The sequence below is a fragment of the Canis lupus genome, chromosome 1 (assembly GCF_011100685.1).
Source record: "Canis lupus familiaris isolate Mischka breed German Shepherd chromosome 1, alternate assembly UU_Cfam_GSD_1.0, whole genome shotgun sequence".
In the NCBI taxonomy this organism is placed as follows: domain Eukaryota; kingdom Metazoa; phylum Chordata; class Mammalia; order Carnivora; family Canidae; genus Canis; species Canis lupus.
The window spans coordinates 82,493,034-82,514,946 of record NC_049222.1 but is presented as its reverse complement, the minus strand read 5'-3'; the positions used below and the strand labels follow the sequence as shown (position 1 = coordinate 82,514,946).

At 39.3% G+C, this 21,913-nt stretch overlaps 1 protein-coding gene across 9 annotated transcripts in view; it reads right to left on the bottom strand.

Annotated features, from left to right (window-relative positions):
- PRUNE2 (prune homolog 2 with BCH domain) overlaps positions 1-21,913 on the bottom strand; it is a 256,556-nt gene that overhangs the window by 35,729 nt on the left and 198,914 nt on the right. For all 9 annotated transcript variants that reach the window (XM_038527051.1, XM_038527042.1, XM_038527046.1 and 6 more), the window contains exons 10-11: positions 4,602-4,681; positions 2,460-2,660 (exon numbers count right to left, since the gene is read on the bottom strand). In XM_038527051.1, the coding sequence (XP_038382979.1) occupies positions 2,460-2,660; positions 4,602-4,681 (281 nt within the window). The remainder of the gene's footprint in view (positions 1-2,459; positions 2,661-4,601; positions 4,682-21,913) is intronic.

Below are 21,913 nucleotides of genomic sequence, written 5' to 3'. Positions count from 1 at the left end.
AATAATCTGCCAGGAATGCTCGGTCATCAGCTACAGAATAAAACAGGCAAATGGCATGAAATTTCTTCAAGTACTTGGTAAAGAGCCTTGAAGTGATGAAAATGCCTGGATAAAAGGGCGTGTAAATAAATGTACAGGTAGGGCCATCTGGCTGGGCTTCAGGTGTGTTAACCTGACCTAGTAAGAGGCCCTCTCCGTTCATTGTCAGTGTATTTTGGGGAAGAAACATGGTCCAGAAGTCAAGGACTACAGCTCAGGGTTTGAGCTGGCTCTACATTGACTAGCTATGTGACATTACGTAAATTATTTAACCTGTGCCTCAGTGTTTTCATCTTAAAATGGGGTACACATGATACCCATCCCTAGAACTGACATTGACAGAGCTGAGGATTAAAATACTTAATATTTCTGAAGGACCCAGCACAAATCCTGGTGGGGTTCATAGAGAAATCACTGACCAAACATTTTGAAACACCGTGCCTTCAAAACTCCAATTTCATTTAGAATGTATACACTTGGTTCCAAATGCTCACGCAAGAAACCCACAAACATGCCACACTCAAGCATTTAGTACACTAAAATGTACTCATTTCTCTTATACAGTCTGCTTTCTGTATCTGCATGTTTATGAAATAAAGATGCCCTTTGTGTTTTTCAATGCTTAACGTTTACATTTGTTCAAAACAGCATCTGACTATCCATCTTCGTTTGAAACTCAAGGTGGGCTTTACAGTTCAACTTACATTAAAATTCTGTCCTTTGAATTTAAGACCTAAATGTAGGGTTGTGGCTGTGAAACTGGTTCTTTCAACAAAACTGTGTCGACTAAATAAAAGAAACTATGTCAGCAAGTGGCAGCTTTAATTACCAGTTTGTACAGCCACCAGTACTTCGCTCGGCAGTTTTGCTATTTATAAACAGGGAAGGTTTAGATGTGGTGTGACATGGCTCTCTAGGGCAACAGGGGGAGAGAGGGAGGGACCAGCTCATGCCACGGCTGTCTTCTTGTGGGATTGGAATCAAGGCATGATTCTTATATATTAGCAGTTAAAGGGTTGGGAGCAGCTGGGGGCAACTGGGGTGGATGGAATAGCTGGGGAAGTATCTCTGGGATGGTAGGAAAGAATGTGAACTCAAGACCTTTCACCTTCTACTTGTGTATTTCAACTTACAGGGTCATATACCCAGATAACTGCGGAAATTTGAGAACACAGCAACAATGCAATATAAAATCTCTACTTCAGCATAAGAAACTGTGGCACAATTAGCTTAGCCATTTCCAGTTCTTTTAACCTGAGGAAATAAAGACTTATCGAAAGTAGTGTCTGGATCTGCGCTGGTCATGGTAGGTGTCCTGGAGGCTCAGGGATCAATGGTTGAATTAATTAGCAAATTTGATGAATTTCCTAATTTCCTAATTGTGTTCTCCTAGGAATGATGCTGTGTAGGTATCAGGGCATCTTTCACTGTGGTATTTGTTTTTTGACCATAATAATTTTCATAATGTATAAAAGGAATAGCTGTGGCCAGGATACTCCTGCTTTGAATTTCAAATATTAGAAAGTCAGAGAATACCACCCTATAAAATAGAAACCATGTATGTAATGCCATTTTATAAAGCAAATGCTTTGTATTTGGATATAAGTTCTTAACAAATCCAATTTTACTGAGCAAGAGGAAGAACTAAAGTGAGACTGATATTCATATCAGGAATGCGAGTGTTTGATCTAGCGACTCTTACTTTTCTCTCCCCCCTGCCGCCCAGGCCATCTCTCCTTCCTTCCTATTTTACTGGAGATACATAGCAATAAACATAATAATGTCCCTGCCCTCAGAGCAGACATACTGGTGGGAAGAAAAAGACAATAAACATAAAGCAAATAGCTAAATAATAGGATTTCAATTACTGACGCATGGAAAATAAAATAAGTAGAGGGATAAAAAGTGACTAGGTAGGGGTGTGGGGAGTGCCTTTGATGACAGAGGTCAAGGAAGGCCTCTCTGAGAAGGTGACATCTGATTAAGATCTGAATAAAGAGGAGGCACCATGGAAGGATCTTTAAGGAAAAACATTTTAGATAGAGGGAGCTTATACAAAGAAATTAGTAAGCTCTCATTTCTCTGCTTCAAATTTTATCTTCCAGATTCAATTCTCTTTGCCTGCAAACCCAGCCCAAATTTTCTTACAACACAGCATGTAAAAATTTTCCCACAACCAGTGCCTAGTACAAGGCGTGCCAAGATCATTTAACAAAGGAACGGTGGCTATGGAGAACCTCTATGAACCATACCTGTTCTATTACACTCTAAACTGTCAATCACAGCCACCTATGACCTGAGATACAAACAAAAGCTTCTAGAAATCACAGAAAGCAACAAAATGGGAGGTTTGTTCCGAGGCCATTTAGATAATCTTTCACTTTTCACCAAACTATGGCCTTGACAATTTGGTGACTTACCATGCCCAGTGTACTCAAAAGAATCTGCTTCATCAGGGGTATCGAGTTCATCCACATTGATATCAATTTCATCTGGACTGTCCAGGTTATCATCAGAGAGAACAGATCCTTCACTTTGGTCCAGAGAAAGATTGATATTTGGGGCTGTGAGTTTGATTCTCCGAGGATGAGCATCACTAAGATCTAGAGAATTAGGAGGTTCTAAAGAAGAAAAAAATGGGAATATCAAGTACTAGACCATACACATGGCTACAAACAGTGGGTGTGGGCCCCAGTGAAAAACATTTTTAAGACCCTTAAGCAAAGGCATGCCTGCTAAACAACCACACATAGAATTTGGGTCCCCTTCTTGACCAGCAGGCCTCAGTACTGGCTCATCCCAGACACATGAGCCCTGACCACGTAGAAAAAAAAAAGTGGGAGCTCTTGCTAACCAGTTTCCAGACCTGCCCTGTTCAGGTTTGAGAACGTGACACTGATTTAACAATGAACTGAATCTCTATGATGCATAAGAAAAACAGCTAAGCATACATAGATCTCATAATGGTTCTTGCAGACATCATTTCTATGGAATGAAGGGTAAGAACTTTTTCTATTATGTTCATGGGCACTCCCAAAATACCTCTTTGCCAGGTCCTGCCAACTCTATGAATGATCTGTAGTGACCTTTCTTTGGCATTCTATTTCTTTTTTAAAAATAAAACTGAGATATTTGCTTAAGTGGTCACTACCTTTTATGGCAATATTTCTTAACATTAGTTCCTGTACCATAAGTGATAGTCTTCACATGTTAAGGTTCATGGAATTAGCTGCCACCCTCTCAATACAATATGCATCTTGCTTCTCCTGTGATTTTCACTTAACAGAACCACAGCTGCAGAAGTCATTTTTAACCAAGTCAGTCCCACCTCAACAATGGTAGAGAGTTAACCTAAAAATAGAAATTTTCAGGATTCCTATCACAAAATTTTTGAAAGGCCATCTAGTATATTCCTTAATTCTAGAATTCTAACTCTGGTCTTGTTCTAAGGAAAGTGACTCTGTTTCTTTGTCACTAAATTTTTTTCTCCATATAGAACATCACCAAAACTGTGTTCCATGTAATATTTTTATGTATTATACCTGAAAAACTTTCCATTGACCAATAAGTTTGATAAACATTGGATTTCTATGTTACATGAATTCTCAGAGCAGTGCTGTTCAAAAGAGATTTTCGAGATGATAGAAACCTTCTGTGTAGTTGTTGAGCACTTGAAATGAAGCTAGTACAAATGAAGAACTGAGCTTTTCAAGTTTGTTTTAAATTTTAATCAATTTAAATAGCCACATGTAGCAGACTAGTACCATATAGGATAACCATAGCCTTAATACCTGTACATTCACAACTTGTACATTGTGAAACTTTAAGAGTAATGTAGGCATACAGTGGTAAGAATAATTATGAATAATTATGTCACATGACTAGTAGCTTGAAAAATGTACTTTACAGAAAAATAGATAGATAGATAGATAGATAGATAGATAGATAGATAGATAGATAGGTAGGTAGATAGATAAATAACCCACTCTCTTCTGCTCCATTCTGGGTTTGGCTGATAACATTAGGGTTCAGGATTGTGTCATGATCCTAAAGCTGTACAGTGCACAGGAGTGATATTAGCACAAAGTGAGAGTATGATGCACCTGGAAATTTAAAATTCTTTTTGTGTGTGCCTTGAGCTGGAGATCTGTGGCATGTAGAGTTTTTGTTTGTTCGTTTGAATAACCAGGATACTGAGCCTTTTTAATTTTAAATATTCTCACACTGACGTACAAATCTGGGGAACTTAGATGTTAGTTAGAATTGGGTATTCTGACATATGGTAGCCACTTATCACGGGAACTAAACACACTGGCAATTACAGCAGTGGTCCAGGAGGTCAAAGGTGGCCCACACAAGTGAGCATCAGTGTTCATGTCAACTCTGAAATTGTAGGCTACCAAATGTAGCCTAACACCCTCCTCACACATATTTTGTTTTTCCTCTTCATTTTTATCACTGAAATCACGAGTTGGATGCATAGGAAATGGTTCTCTCACTGAATAATGACAAGGTCTGGATACAGACTAGCACTGAAGGAAATGAACACACGCTCCTCTCACCGGGCCTCATGTCTGCAGCACTGGGGCTTGGCATTCCCTCCTCAAAGGAGATGTCCATGCCTACATCCTCTGATGGCAGTCTGAAAAAAAAGCGAAGCAGAGAGTGTAAAAAATTGTGTGGGATTTAATTTTCACTTTCTCTTTTAATTTTCTCTTAAAAGGCAACCCAGAGATTCCAGGATCACATTTTCAACTTGCTTGGAATAGACCAAGTATGTATACTAAATCTATCCGAAGTGGCCCCACTTAGAATAAAGACTTTCTGCAGTTCCTGGGAATAAGAACCATGGGTACCAGTCTTGCTCTGTGTACACAGAAAGCCATTTCTCCTACTAGCTCACATAAGAAACCACACACCAAGGGGAAAAGCAAATAACTAATAAAATATACTTATGTTGGGTATTTAATAATAATTTTTCAAAATGAGAGGCAACATACTTGCTTTGGAGTAAAGACAGACCTGACTTCGTATATAATTCTTCCTCTGTGTAAATTTGAGCATATTAAATTGCTGTCAGCAGAGGAAAGTATATACTTTGTTGGTCTCTATCAGTGAAACAGAGATACACCATCTACCTCATTGAGTTGCTGAAAAATTAAGCAATAAATGTAAAATGCCTAACATTCCTGAGAAGGTACCAACTGATGTTATTTCCTATCCTTCTCTGATTTTTTAAAAAGATTTTATTTATTTATTCATGAGACACAGGGAGACAGAGAGGTAGAGACACAGGCAGAGGGAGAAGCAGGCTCCATGCAGGGAGCCCGATATGGGACCCGATCCCAGGTCTTCAGGATCATGCCCTGGGCCGAGGGCGGTGCTAAACTGCTGACCCACTCAGGCTGCCCTTTCTCTGAATATTTAAAGATTCATTATGAATATATGTTGGTGAAGACAGTTTTGGGTCATGAGCTACCATCTCTTCTCTCTAAACAGTACTGAGTCCAGTACTAGTAAGTCAAGTGTAGGGGAATAGAAAATACTGGAGAAAACTGTGACAAATGTATATGCTCTCATAGGAAGCTGACCACTGATCTCGGTAAATTCCCCTTGACCTATTTTTACCTCCTGTCCCTTGTTCAGACATCCTCAATTATCATGAGAACATATTTTTCTTCTTAACAGAAAAACATGCCTTCCATGTAATTTCATTCATCTAGGGTGAGTCCTTGTGATGTAGGCACTGATCTAAATTTAAGCATGATAAACCTTTGTGTTAGTGTTCTAAATTTAATCTTTCCCTCCCTGTTATTGCCATTTTTCTTCACTTGAATCTAAGTCTACCAAATTTGGAATTTGTTTACCTGGATGATCGATCTCCGGGATCCAAGTCAAAGCCCTAATTGTCAGCAAAGCATTACGATTAAAACAAAATTCTTTGTCCCTAGTGAGATGTAGTGTTTCATTTATTTGACAAGTAGGTAGTGAATACCTACTCTGTGCTGAGGATATAGAGGAAAAGAACAGAGGAGCCCCATTCTTGTGGAGATGGGATGATGCTGTTAAAATAGTGACCATCCACTGATAACTTGGTGCTGTTCCCTAAAAGAAGTGAATGACTGCGTTGTTACAACCAACCCCAAACAGCCCTTCAAAAACATAACCTCAGGGAGTTTCATTCCCCATACACTTGCTGAGGCATCGATCCTCATTTATTTAGTGTTCTCTAAAATGAATCCTACACCCTGGCAGAAAGACAGTGAGTGAGAGGTTGGTGTGTTTCAAAGACAATAAGGTACTGGTAGGAACAACAGAAGTGATGTCAGAGACAGCATACTGGGGGGGGGGGGGGGGGGGGGGCGGCAGCAAATCAAATTATCCAGCAATAGAGGAGGGGTGGTGAACAAAGAGAAAACCTGTGCTAGGCCCCAGGTTTGAAAGTCCTAGGATCCAGAGGGAAGGTTTTCCATGATGCTGCAGCTTTTCAGATTTTCTTATAATGATTCCTTGTCATGTGAAGTGATCTGTATGTATTCTCCTTGACATACACCCTACAGTACCTACAATGTAACAAATTGCTATTTAAGAGTGGCTGGATTCCAATCTTAGTTCTATCACTCACTGTGTGTCATATGGCAAGTTACCTAATCTTTCTGTGCCTCAGTTTCCACACCAATAAAAGGGAGAATGTGTGATGCCTAAAAATAACAAAGGAAAAGGAAGTTAACCATTATTATCTCAGTTCTTTTTGTCATATTCTAACTGCCTGCTGTACTAGCCTTGAAGTTTCATGAGGACAGGAACCATCTCTGTTTCTACTATTATGTCTCCAGCACCTGGTAGAGGTCAATACCCAATAAATATGTGTTGAGTTGAATTACCGAGCTTGACATTACTCCAGTCCTTTATGAATCAACCTTAAAAAAAAAAAGACATCATAGCTATACCTACTTCACAGAGCACATAAGGGTGCTAGCCTTAGCTCAAAAATAAATATGAGAGCTTTAAAATAGATAGGAACAATCTCAAATTTTTGTACATTTTATGAGAGACAACATGGATGGATGGATGATGCGAAGTGAAATCAGCCAGCGAAAAATAAATACCATATGATTTCACTTGCATGTGGAATCTTAAAAACAAAACAAACAAACAAAAAGCAGAAACAGATCCACAAATACAGTGAACAAAGTGGAGGTTGCTAGAGGGGAGGCAGTGGGGGATGGGCAAAATGGGTGAAGGGGAGTAGGAGACAGGGTTTCCAGCTATGGAAAGAGTAAGTCACGGGGATGAAAGGTACAGCACAGGGAATGTAGTGGTATTGTAATAGCATTGTATGGTGAGAGATGGCAGCTAAACTTATAGAAGTGTTGAAACACTATGCTGCATACCTGAAACTAATATAACATTGTGTGTCAATTATACCTCAATTAAAGAAAAAAAGATTCATAGTTTTTGTTACTGTTTGTAAATTATGGGTAACATCATGAAATAATTGAATGAGTCCTAGATATGAGGTTATAGTTCTGGGTTATAATTCTATGCTATACTGACAAACTGATTAACCCCAAGAAAATTATCCAACCACATTGGTGATTTTAAACAGAGATAATAAATACCTAATATCACAGTGACTGTGGGGGATTAATATAATACACATGTGAGCTGCGAGCACTCCATAAATTATAAAGCATTGGCTAAGCTTAAAGTATTACATTCCCTCATCTTAGACATAGTACCAGGATTAGGGACTTAATTGAAGTATGTGTCATGATTGGACAAAATATAATGAGGGTTACTACACTTTGGGTATTAGGCCAGGTAAGAGAAAATTTCAGGATGGCATGAATCTCCATAGAGCCTATAAGTGCTCCTGAACTCACTGACATTAGGTGAATACAGCCTTTTTCTCCCAATCCTTTTCTCCAACAGAGAGCAGAGATCCTGCTAAGAAGGTGCTGGAAAGTCAGTGGTGGCATGCAAGGGGGAAGGAAAGCTGAAGGTTGTGGTCAGGGGTGACCAGAGAAGAGGGACGCTCACAAACTATGGACATTACAGAAGGCCTTAGGGACATTTTAGGAAACCCACAGGGACAGAGAGGGAAAGCTGAACCAAAATAGCTAAGAGGCAAACCTGAAAGAAACACAAGTTGTTGTGTTCACTGTAAATACTTCAGCCACATTCATGCTGTGGGTCTGTAAATATTTATAGAAATGACATGGCCAACCGGGGTTGTTGGCAATTGAACAAGATGAAGTTTTATGATCAATAATGTAAACCTCTCGGGATCTATTCGGTAATAAATCAGTCCAGTGTGAAGACAAATATTTTACCTTATCCATCCAAAGCCACTATTTAATCTGGGAGTTTTCTGTATACAGGATGGAGCTACCAAAGAGGCTGAGGGAATTGTGAAATACAAATCAGACTCTTCCATGGCTGACCTTCCAAGCATTTGCTTAGCTCCATGTCTCCATCTAAAGGACAGATCCAGAACTGGTTGTTTGCTGAATGGTTTCATCACCATTCTTGATCTTCACCAACTGTTTTTGGCTCTTGGCCTTCTAGTCACATGGTAAAATTGTACTTTCCTGCTTTCCTTTAAAATATCGGTAGTCAGGTGATTTACTTGGACAGATGAAATGAGAGTGGAAGTGGCGGGTGTAGTGTCACATTTGGGCAGAAGAATTAGGTAAGAGCAAGTGTGTGGGTGCCAGGGGCTGCTCCCTGCCTTGGTGGTTGAGTTGTAGGCTCAATCAAGCTGTGGCCAAGTGGAGGCCCATGCTAAAGCTCATTGAATACGTAAGAAGAGAGGAACTTTTGTTGTGTTTTGCCCCTAAAATGTTGAGTTTCTCTGTTAGCACATCCTAATCCAACCTATTCTGATGAGTACAGCCGGCCTTTACTATTTGTTTTGAAGGGAATATCTGACTCATATTCTGCTCTAATTTAGGAAACCCATTTCCCACATTCTCAACCTAGGTTAATGTTAATGGTACACATCTTGTCTGGGTTACTAAGGCAGGAAGAGCATTTAAAAAACATGAGAACAAAAAGCTCAGAAGGGCATCAAATGCTTTCAAGTATTTTTATAAACTTGCGTATTTATATACCATCTTTATGTTTTTTCCATCTAGCACCTGTTAATTTACTTAATGTTTTTCTTTAACTTGACTTATTTGGGATCCCTGGGTAGCACAGCGGTTTAGCGCCTGCCTTTGGCCCAGGGCACAATCCTGGAGACCCGGGATCGAATCCCACGTCGGGCTCCCGGTGCATGGAGCCTGCTTCTCCCTCTGCCTATGTCTCTGCCTCTCTCTCTCTCTCTCTCTCTGTGTGACTATCATAAATAAGTAAAAATTAAAAAAAAAATAAATTGACTTATTTTAGTTAATTAGACTTATTTTGAAAAGAAGATGTGCATCACCTATATGGATGGTAATGTAAAAGCACTCGCCTAAAAAAGTCACATAAATTAAATATAATGAAATAAAACAATGCTATTAAATTCAAGGAAGAAACACTTGGGCTCTGACTCTGAGACTGTCTCTCTTTGCTAAAAAAAAATTTGAAAATGTCTGGCAAAGTGTAATGTAATAATGTATACATTATTATCTATATATTATTATATATATAATATATATAATATATATTATATATATTATATTAATAATGTATAATGTAATGTATCATTATAAATACAAAGAAATGCTATATAAAATAAAGCACCCAAAAAGTAATTAATATATTTCCAAACTTGAAAGAAACCAAAGGAAATCTCCAGGTGCCAGAAACAGTGTGACTCCAGGAAGCTGATGCAAAAGTAGCCCACAGGAGTTTGGATTAGACACGGGCATTAGGACTCCACAGAAGTGACTGACTCCTGTGTTGGAAGAAAGGCCTAGACCAGAACTTCTGAAGAAGGCAGTGGATCTTAAGGAAGTACTCCCTTAATGAAAAGAGGATGAGAAGGATCTCTAGTCTCTGGCTTTGAAAAGCAAGTCTGCCTGGGATCTTGGGTGGAATATGAAGAGTAACCTATGAGAATTAGAGACACTCTTTGTATGTCAAGCCTGTTTCCATTTATATTACCTGAATGATGTAGGGAACCCAAGTCAACAGATTCAAATTAAAATTCATCTAGGATCATTGAAGGCCTAGAGCCCTAGGCTTCCAGAAGAATCAAGTGTGAAACCATTTGGTAGTGTTACTTTTACAATCTAGGATTCACTGGAAATTCACTTAGGAGAAGGAAAAAACCCACTGAAAGATGACCTCACACCAAAAAGCCAAAAAACTCAAACTCTAAACTACACTAGGGAAAAAACATTATGAGGGATTGCCATCAGATGCAGCAGAGAGAAGAATTAGCAATAAAAGTGCCCCCGGCATCCAAAAAAGGAACAGTATGAAAGAAATTGTAATGGTTAAAGAATAAATAATTTTTAAACCTTTGTTGTTTGAAAACACTGAGATTTGGGGTTGTTCATCATACCTTGTAGTGTCTCTTACCCTGAGTGGCTGTGCTGCTTTTAAAAGGAACATCTAAAAATAATAATGCAGTAGTGTTGACAATAAAGTAACAGTAAAAAAATAAAAAAAAATATTAACCACAGGAAGGCAAGCATCACAATATTAATATCAAACAAGATAGATTTTGGGCAGAAAGCATTCTTAAGCCTTAAAAAAGTTATTATTCCATGATAAAAGAAATAACTTTTCAGAATATGTAATGATAATCCAGATCCTACATGCTCTCAAGAACATAGCCCAAAAATGAAATAAAAATTTCATATAAATTATAAGGAAAAATTAATTTTATGAGGGAAAATTTAAATATACTTCTCAAGAATTTATAAATCAATCTGAAAAAATGCATAAAGATACATCTGAAGAATGTAATAATATAGCTTGAGCTAATGGGTGGATCTGCCCTCAATAAAAAAATACACCATATTTTTCAAACTTATGAAAATGGACTATATAGAATGTCTCATAAAATAATGGAAGTCTATATCACATGTACCATAATCTCTGACTTCAGGGACATATGTTTAAAATCAATTATGAAAAGACAATTTGGAAATTGAGGAAGATATTTGTAAGCAATTGACAATAAAGCTCTATGAATCAAAATTTGTGAAGGCAGTTAAAGAAATTCCTAGAGAAAAATAAACAGTTTTGAATTCAGATATTAGAAAATAAAATGGGGGCGTCTGGGTGGTTAAGTGGGTTAAGCATCTGCCTTCTGCTCAGGTCAAGATCCCAGGGTCCTGGGATCAAGCCCCATGTTGGGCTCCCCGCTTAATGGGGAGTCTGCTTCTCCCTCCCCCTCTCTCCCCAATGGTACTCTCCCTAACCCCCATCTCTGCTCATACTCTCTCTCATTATCTCTGTTGCTATCTCTCTCTCAAATAAATAAATAAAATCTTAAAAAAGGAAAGAAAATGTACTGAATTAGCTGAGCTCAACTCAACCCAAGGAAGTCAGAAAAAGAACCATGCTTTTATGTGATTCAACGCTATTTGTATTAAATCTGGGTACCACCTCTCATGACATGAACATCATTAAGTGGAGGAACAGTGTCATAAATGGATTCTCCAATTTGAAAATGGATTCCATGTGCATGTGTTGATTTTGAGTTTTTGGTGCTCTGTGCTTCTTCAAAACACAGCCAGCAAGCAGCACCATGGCAGTCAAGACACCATCTAGTGAAGGACCACAAACACAAAACTTTTGGTCATAATTAAATGCACCTTTTAGACCACGTACAAAAGTAAGCCCATTCTACATTTTATATCCTTCCAGTATTTATGAATCTAGAAGGATTTAATTGTTATAGGATTAGCCTTGCCTGAAATCAGGTTCTTTTTAAAGGAAAAGAGCAGTGAACCAAGACTTGGCACACACACACACACACACACACACACACACACACACACACATCCAGGATTTCTAGATAATAATGCTTCCCGACAGGCATGTATTCCTAGAAGTAAGCAGCAATCCTTTTGAAAATAATCATTCTTACAAGATTTGCCACTTAAAAGATATGGCTCTGTGGAGGTAGAGTAGCAGGTTAAAGTCTTAATTGTTCTTTAGGAAAATATCAGATGGTTATGCTGATATATTTTGGAAAAATGATTACATAAAGAGAAAGTTCCTTGATGCCAGAGTTCTTAAAATTCTCCTGGCTTCCTCCTAGTCTAATAAGATCTACTGGACTGGTAAAGTTGCTTTCTCTAGAAATGGCAATAAAAAGAAAACCAAACAAAACTTTTTAGGAGGTGCCTGCCTTCCTTTGTGAAGTACATAAATTAGCCTTTGAAAGACCCACAGTTGGAGGACTGCCTTTTGGGATTCTTGTCTGATAAACAGGCTGCACAGTTTAAGGTAAGAGTTCCATGCCACTCTGTGAACCCTCGGGCAACTTACAAAATCACTCACGTGGGAGGCAAGCCAGGGGCTGCACTGGGTTTCACACTCCGCTGAATCAAGCCGATCCCAAGGAAAGGGTGGGAGCTTAGGTTCCCCAATAGGAAACTAAGGTTGAGCCCATAAAATGAAGCTCTTGGCAAAAACAAGCTGGTCGGCTGGGCTTCCTTGCCCTAAAGTAGATAAGTGCTGTGACCCCTAGAAGCCAGCCAGCTGGGGCAGATAAGGGGTGATGACAGGGAAAGTAGATGACAAAGTAAAGGAGACAAGCACTGGGCATTTGCCCAGATACCAACCTCTCTGGGGATTTTGCAAAAACCCATAAACCATGCCATCTGTTCTCAGGTTCTAAGAGGAGCAGGAGACAATGCAGTATCCTTACTCAGGGTCAGATTCTAAAACTCTGCAGGTAGCAAGGATTACGTGTAGTCCAAATGACCTTTAGGTAAGTTCTTGAATTGTTCCCTAAATTATAACATAGGTGCTTAAAATCCTTTGTGTATAAAATCTTTTACAACAAATCTTACGGGCACTAAAAGTTTGAGGAACACTGAGCAGAAATAGAAGGAGGCCATAATATCATTTCAACCATTTGCCTTTCAGATAATAATTCAATCACTGGCTGGGAAGAGAGATGCATGAAGAATTCTACCTCTGGTTTGTGGGGTAGATGCCATACTCTCTTCTTGTGTTTTCTAAGACCTTCATACATATCAGTCACTTGTGTGTTGTTGGAAAGATTACATTATGTGGCACACAAAGCTCCATGTAGTGCTTAGCAGAGTGGGGTGAAGAAATACCTATTGAATAAATGCCTTATTTAGATATGCAGATGCTCCCCTCTTCTGGTAAAATGCTCCTCACAACATCTCACTCCATACTGGAACTTGATCATCAAAAGGCTCTACTGACAAATCCTTTTTGTCAACAAGTTAAACTTTCTTCAAAACAGGAATTTAGAGATGTTAGCTGACTCTTACAGAAATGATATACCAGAGAAGCAATGGCTCTAACACCAGGAAGTAAAGTTCACCTGGTTTAGAGTTTACTGTGCCCTCTACCTCAGCGATATACACTAACAATGAGACTAAAGAAAGAGAAATTAAGGAGTCAATCTCATTTACGATTGCACCCGAAAGCATAAGATACCTAGGAATAAACCTAACCAAAGAGGTAAAGGATCTATACCCTAAAAACTACAGAACACTTCTGAAAGAAATTGAGGAAGACACAAAGAGATGGAAAAATATTCCATGCTCAAGGATTGGAAGAATTAATATTGTGAAAATGTCAATGCTACCTAGGGCAATTTACACATTCAATGCAATCCCTATCAAAATACCATGGACTTTCTTCAGAGAGTTGGAACAAATTATCTTAAGATTTGTGTGGAATCAGAAAAGACCCCGAATAGCCAGGGGAATTTTAAAAAAGAAAACCATAGCTGGGGGCATCACAATGCCAGATTTCAGGTTGTACTACAAAACTGTGATGTCAAGACAGTGTGGTACTGGCACAAAAACAGACACATAGATCAATGGAACAGAATAGAGAGTCCAGAAGTGGACCCTCAACTTTATGGTCAACTAATATTCGATAAAGGAGGAAAGACTATCCATTGGAAGAAAGACAGTCTCTTCAATAAATGGTGCTGGGAAAATTGGACATCCACATGCAGAAGAATGAAACTAGACCACTCTCTTGCACCATACACAAAGATAAACTCAAAATGGATGAAAGATCTAAATGTGAGACAAGATTCCATCAAAATCCTAGAGGAGAACACAGGCAACACCCTTTTTGAACTCGGCCACAGTAACTTCTTGCAAGATACATCCACGAAGGCAAAAGAAACAAAAGCAAAAATGAACTATTGGGACTTCATCAAGATAAGAAGCTTTTGCACAGCAAAGGATACAGTCAACAAAACTAAAAGACAACCTACAGAATGGGAGAAGATATTTGCAAATGACGTATCAGATAAAGGACTAGTATCCAAGATCTATAAAGAACTTATTAAACTCAACAGCAAAGAAACAAACAATCCAATCATGAAATGGGCAAAAGACATGAACAAAAATCTCACAGAGGAAGACATAGACATGGCCAACATGCACATGAGAAAATGCTCTGCATCACTTGCCATCAGGGAAATACAAATCAAAAGCACAATGAGATACCACCTCACCCCAGTGAGAATGGGGAAAATTAACAAGGCAGGAAACAACAAATGTTGGAGAGAATGTGGAGAAAGGGGAACCCTCTCTCACTGTTGGTGGGAATGTGAACTGGTGCAGCCACTCTGGAAAACTGTGTGGAGGTTCCTCAAAGAGTTAAAAATAGACCTGCCCTATGACCCAGCAATTGCATTCCTGGGGATTTACCCCAAAGATACAGATGCAATGAAATGCCGGGACACCTGCACCCCGATGTTTATAGCAGCAATGTCCACAATAGCCAAACTGTGGAAGGAGCCTCGGTGTCCATTGAAAGATGAATGGATAAAGAAGATGTGGTCTATGTATACAATGGAAATTACTCAGCCATTAGAAACAACAAATACCCACCATTTGCTTAGACGTGGATGGAACTGGAGGGTATTATGCTGAGTGAAATAAGTCAATCGGAGAAGGACAAACATTATATGGTTTCATTCATTTGGGGAATATAAAAAATAGTGAAAGGGAATAAAGAGAAAAGGAGAGAAAATGAGTGGGAAATATCAGAGAGGGAGACAGAACATGAGAGACTCAACTCTGGGAAACAAACAAGGGGGTAGAAAGGGAGGTGGGTCGGGGGTGGGGGTGACTAGGTGACGGGCACTGAGGGGGGCACTTGATGGGATGAGCACTGGGTGTTATGCTATATGTTGGCAAATTGAACTCCAAAAAAAACAAAAAAGCATATTAAAGGTGGCCACTAACTAAAATAAAATAAAATAAATAAATAAATAAAATAAAATAAAATAAAATAAAATAAAATAAAACTCCCCTTGGATTTTAGGAGCAACTGAGGGTGGGGGTAGCTAAGGCAAGTTCGAAGTTCTTCCGAAGAGTGAGGAGAAGTGGACCACTGTTGGTCTTCAGAATTGAAGCCAGTCCTGAGTGCAGGGTGGGCAACAGCTTCTACAGATGGCCAAGTGATGGTATTCTGGGTACAGGCTCCTTACAACTTGCCCACCCCCCACCTCAGCATCACCTGGAATTTATCCTTTGTGGAGATGAGGCTGAGGGCACCTCCCTGCCCCCCCCCCACAAGATTTTCTCTCCCCCAAAGTGCAATGTAATGGGTGCACTGACTTGGTTTTATTTCCTTCCTTTCAGATGTTCAAGAGCGTGCAGACTCTGGCACCAGAAATATGAATAGGAGCCTACATAGATACTCCTCTAACTGCTGCTCAAGCGATTATATTTGCTGATCCACAGGGTGTGGTAGAAAATTTAAGCCTGACTTCTCTAGAGCTGAGCTCAGCAAAGTTTTTCTGTAAAGGGCCAGATACTAAATATGTTAGGCTTTGCAGGTCTTACAGTCCCTGTGGCAACTACTCAACTCTGCTGTAGCGCAAAAGCAGCCCTAATGATATGTAAGTGAAGGAGTGTGGCTATGTCCCCATAAAACTTTAGGTACAAAAATAGGTGGCAGACTGTGGACTTGACCCAGAGGCGACAGCTTCCTGACCCTTGTGTGAAAACAACTTGAATGAAATTTCATTTCTCAAAGTTGGATATATGTATACATTTTTAAAAATGTGAAGCTTGGGATGCCTGGGTGGCTCAGCAGTTGAGCGTCTGCCTTTGGCTCAGGGTGTGATCCCGGGGTCCTGGGATCGAGTCCCACATGGGGCTCCCCAAAGGGAGCCTGCTTCTCCCTCTGCCTGTGTTTCTGCCTCTCTCTGTGTCTCTCGTGAATAAATAAATAAAATCTTTTAAAAATTAAAAATGTGAAGTTTTAATGTTTTGTGCAAGTGGCACCCCCAAATATGATTGTGTGACTATAAAGCATTTAAGTTGAGGTAGAGTTTGGGGCGTTATTTATCAAAATGTTAAATGCAGACAACTTTTGACCAGCTATTCCAATGATAAGAATATAGAGAACAGAGCAGAGGAAGAGGGAGAAGCAGACTCTGTGCAGAGCATGAAGCCCAACACAGGACTCAATCCAATAACCCTGAGATCATGACCTGAGCTGAAATCGGTCATTTCAACAACTGAGCCATCAAGGTGCCCCTAATCTCCTCTTCTTATAAGGGCATTGATTATACCAGATTAGGGTCCCATCCTTAATGATCTCATTTCAACTTAATTACCTCTTTCAAGACCCCCATCTCCAAATACCAGGGATTAGGACTTCAACATATGAATTTTAGAGGAGGGCACAATTAAGCTCATAACAGGTGGGGTGCTACAAAATGACACAAGTCCACTACTGTCTGTCCACACACAGGATACCTGTATCTCTCCACCCCACCATGCTGTGACAATGCAGGTCACCTTCCCCAAGGCACACACACAAGTCCACTGTCTATGTCGAACCTCCAACTGGGAGTCAGAAGACAGTCTTCCTTGGGAAAGGCATTCTGAATCTTTATCCATGATTCTCTTGGAACAATCCGTCACCTGGCTTTGGAGGGGCAGAAAAGGACTCACTTCACTATTCCTAACCAACAATGACTCTCCAATCTTCTGCTCATATAGGCCAGGGTGATGGATGAACTTGGCAAAAGTGGGTCACTTTGTAAAGAGGCCCTGAGGGAAGCATCCAACCCCACTGTTGAGAGCATCTTGCTATCTCTTTCTTTGAGATCTGGAGTACTTTGCACATTATGCCCTTAGCGTTGGATCCAAGTCGTCCATTTGCTGGTGAAAGGAAATTTCTACTTAAGTAATTTGTCTTTTTATAAAACTACAAGGGATAATCTAAATGCCCATTAATAGAAATATGATGAAATTTATTATAAAATGGAATTCATTATGGTATATCGATGCAAAAAAAAAAAAACCCTCTAAACATATTGACATGGAATGGCACCTCAGATACATTTAATAAATCAAATCACAAGATGGTATGTTATGGTATGTTTAGAATGATAGCATTTGTATAAGGTTATGCACATTTATACATTATTTTTAGGCATAGATAATATCTAGAAGGAAAAGAAATGGACTATTAATAGCAGCTACCCATATGGAGTAGGTCCAGGGAGAGAAGGGGCTTTTACTTTTTATTCATTTATGTTTCTGTGTTATTACAATTTTTAAAACACAAGCACGTGCCACATTTTTAAAATAAAGAGGTAATTTAAATATAATTAGATGCTATAAGAGTTTCCAGAAATCTTCTCTTGGGCAAAGTCAAGTTAACATTAGAAAAATCAAGTGCTCAGTGAGAAGTCAGTCAGCTGTTTATCAGTAGCACTATTACACTGTCACATCCAACTGCCACATTACCAGGGATCTTAATGTTTTCCAAAATAAAGTGTAGGAAGTAGCAGGCATAAATAAAAACATGAAAGATCACCATCACCGAAGAAAGGCGGAGAAGGCCAGCCTCCGATCAGCCCACTGTGGCAGGGCCACCGCCGCCCCCTCTGGCCACATGTGTCATATTTGTTCATCTTCACAAGTACTTCCGAAGGTTTGATCTGTGCTAGCAGTGGGGCTTTAAAAATAAATAAGGCACAGACACACTGCCTGCTTCTCATGGCAATTGCTGATTCATCTTTTGCAGTAGGTCATTTTGCATTTATTGAATTCTACCCTTGTTTTATAGTCTGTATCTGACCTCTACCCTAGTCTTTTCACTTTGGCTCCTTTGACTGTTGCTTTGTTTATTTCCCTAGCTTTGTTGCTTTTTGTCTTGTGTATTGTTACCCTAAATTTTTTTTTTTAATTTTTGGGTCTGAAAATTTCACTATTTCATTTATGTTCTTTTTCTTAAGAAAAAAGAAAAAACTTGGTTCCACGTTGCATATTTCTGCCTCCACAAGTCTTTATACTTTTGACGTTAACACTGGTTCTGGGTAGCAACCCTCTAAGTTGTTTCTGGTTCTCAAATGAAGAAACTGAGGCAGAGAACAGAGACACTTCCTTCTGGATGGGCTATCAGCTCCAAAAGCACCAGCTGGTGCTTTGCTCCCCATAACATCCCAGGGAGCTGAGAGCACTGCCAGGCAGCCTGCACCCAAGGAGCATTTGATGAATAAATACCTGATGGATGCTCCAGTGTTCTGTACCTTTTGTAACACCAACCTATTTTTATTTTCTGGATTTTCTTCCCAATAGTTCAGTGTTTCCTTACTTTCCTCTAGCACAGAGTTCATCTTTTCATTCCCACCAGTCACTGGCTATGAATTACAACAGAGTCACCTCTTAGACCCCAGTGACCCCAGGAAGCAGGCTGTGGCAAGATATAGGTAGATCTCTGGAATCCGCTCCTGCAGTCAGCTTCTCACGAGCTCAGGCCTTTAGGCGATAGGACACACAAGGAAATGGACACATAGGAAGGCACCGTACCTGAGCCTTTCAAACGGTCCCAGTGGCAAAAGAAACACAGAAGGGACGCTTTCTGTCATTTTTTAAAGTCACTGCTTCCCAAAGCCTGTACCCAAGGAGAGATTCCACACATCTATGCAAAAGGGCTTTGTGCCAGGTAAGTTTGAGAAACACCATATATTATATCCTCCTTTTGAGACTTTATAATGCATGTGAACCTGTCATAGACTCTGAGATGTCCTCCAGACAATAAATCTGTTTAATTTTGTTTACTTCACAAAGGTAAACCAAGGGACCTTCCTCTTTTTATTTTTTTCTTTTTAATTTTTTTTCTCTCTCTCAATATGTTAATGCAGAACAAAATTTCATTAGCACAGCTCTGAGACAAAACCCAGCATGATATCTGGGCCTCTCCACATACCTTGGACTGCATCTACCAAGAACCCAGCAAATGCAGCCTGAACGGCTATGTCATTGTTCTTCCACACTAGCAACTGAGGCAGTCTGCGTTTGAATCAGACTCTGACTTTTTGAAAAGTGGGGCCTTACTATGTATAAATGAAGTATTACTCAGCCACAAAAAAAGAATGACATTTTCTGGGTATTATATAAGACTGATGACATCACTGAACTCTACCTCTGAAGTTAATAGAATATTATATGTTAATTAATAGAATTTAAATTAAAAATAAAAAGAATGACATCTTGCCATTTGCAACAACATGGATGAGCCTGGAGGGTATGATGCTAAGCAAAATAAGTTGGTCAAAGACAAATATTTATGATTCCACTCATATGTGGAATTTAAGAAACAAAACAAACAAAGAAAAAAAGAGACCAACAAAAAAACAGACTCTTAAATACACAGAACAAAGGGGTGTAGTTGCCTGAGGGGAGGGGGTAAGGGGGTGGGTGAAATAGGTAAAGGGGATGAAGAGCACACTTACTCTGATGAGTGTTGGTTAATGCAGGGAAATGTTAAATCATTATATTGTACACCTGAAACTAATAACAGTGGATGTTAATTATACTCTAATTTTAAAAAATGTGTGATCTTAGGTAAATTAGAGAATTCCTGTGTGCCCCAGTTTCTTTATCTATAAATGGAGAAGGTAACACTACTTACATAGGGGTTGTCAGGATTAAATGAGTTGATTCAGATAAAGATAGAAAACACTGCTTAGGACATCACGGTGGATGCTACAGAAGGGTTAGAGATTGCTGTTGTTATTATTTTGGTAAGTTTGCTAAAATTATAATAGAAAAGTGGTTTTCAAAAGCAGGTGCCTTGGAGCCCAAGAGCATTTTTTTCAGAAATAGAAAAATCTGTTCTAAAATTCATATGGAATTTCAAGAGACATCAAATAGTCAAAAAAATCTTGAAAAAGAAGAATAAAGTTGGAGGTCTCACATTCTCTGACTTTAAAACTTATTACAAAGCTATTGTATCAGAATAGTATGGTGCCAACACAAAGAAAGAAATACAAGGCAATGGAACAGATCAGAGACCACAGAAATAAGCCCATGCATCTATGGTCAAATGACTTCTTAAAATTTTTTTACTTTTAAGTAATCTCTACACACCCAATGTGGGGCTCAAATTCACAACCCCAAGATCAAGAGTCTCATATTCTACTGATTGACCCAGGTCAAATAATTTTTGATAGTAATAACAAGACCATACTATGGGAAAAGGACAGTTTTGTTGCTAGGAAAACTGGACATCCACAAGCAAAAGAATGAAGATGGACCCCTACTGTGTACCATGTACAAAAATTAACTCAAAAGGGATTATGGACCTAAATGTAAAGACCTAAGCCTATAAAGCTCCTAGAAGAAAGCATAGAGGGAAAAGCTTCATGACTTTGGATTTGGTAATAAGTTCTTGGATATGACACCAAAAGCACAGGCAACAAAAGCAAAACTAGATAAATGGCACTATATTAAACTGGTGAACAAGTTGACCATGTACTCAATTCCAGGGCAGTTGTAGAACCCCGAATCCCCATCCTGGCCTTTTGTTCTCTTTTCCTCCACCTTGCCAATGGTTAGGGTGTAACAGATCCAAGTTAGCTGACCTCTTGGCAGTGGGGAAATTCCAGATCACATCTAAGGTTTCAATGTCTTTTAAGATTCTGAACTCCCTTATATCCCCAATTCAAAGCTGAAAAGAACTTCCTTCAGAATCGCATCCTCAATCTCATTCTCCTGCAAGGAATTTATCCATAGATTTTCAGACCAGTTTAATAAATAGGGAGGCAACTTATGATGGTGGGTCAAAGGTATCAACCCCATTTCTTCAACCACAAATTAAGTTTGATAGGGGAGATAATGTGAGATGTCATATAGATAATAAGTAAAGTGTTTGGCAAAAATTCCATAATAATTATTTAGTATTACTCATATCACATTATTTTATTTAATGTTACTCTTACTATTATTAGATCTGGGGCTAAACTTGGCCTCCCATCTTCACTGTGAGTTTCCAAGATGGTCATGAAACCCCTGAAGTGACCCTGAGACTCAACATAGAAGCATGACAAATAAAGTATGGGGGCCAGTCACTAATCATGGAATCAGCAGGAATTCTCAGCATATCCACTATCACATTCCCAAGGTAACTAGTATGGGCTAGATTTTTGTCCTCCAAAATTTGTATTATGAAATTCCAACCGCCAGTGCCTCAGAATAGAATATATTTGGAAGTAAGTTCTTTACAGAGGCAATGAAGTTAAAATGAGGTCATGGGGGGGGGGTGGTGGTGGTCCAGATCCAATATGACTGGTGTGCTTTTAAAAAGAGGAGATTAGGACACAGATGCATACAGAGGGAAGACCAGGTGAAGACACAGGGAAAAAGCAGCCACCTCCAAACCAAGGAGAGAGACCTCAGAAAAAACCAACCCCACTGATACCTTGATCCTGGACTTTAAGCCTCCAGAATTG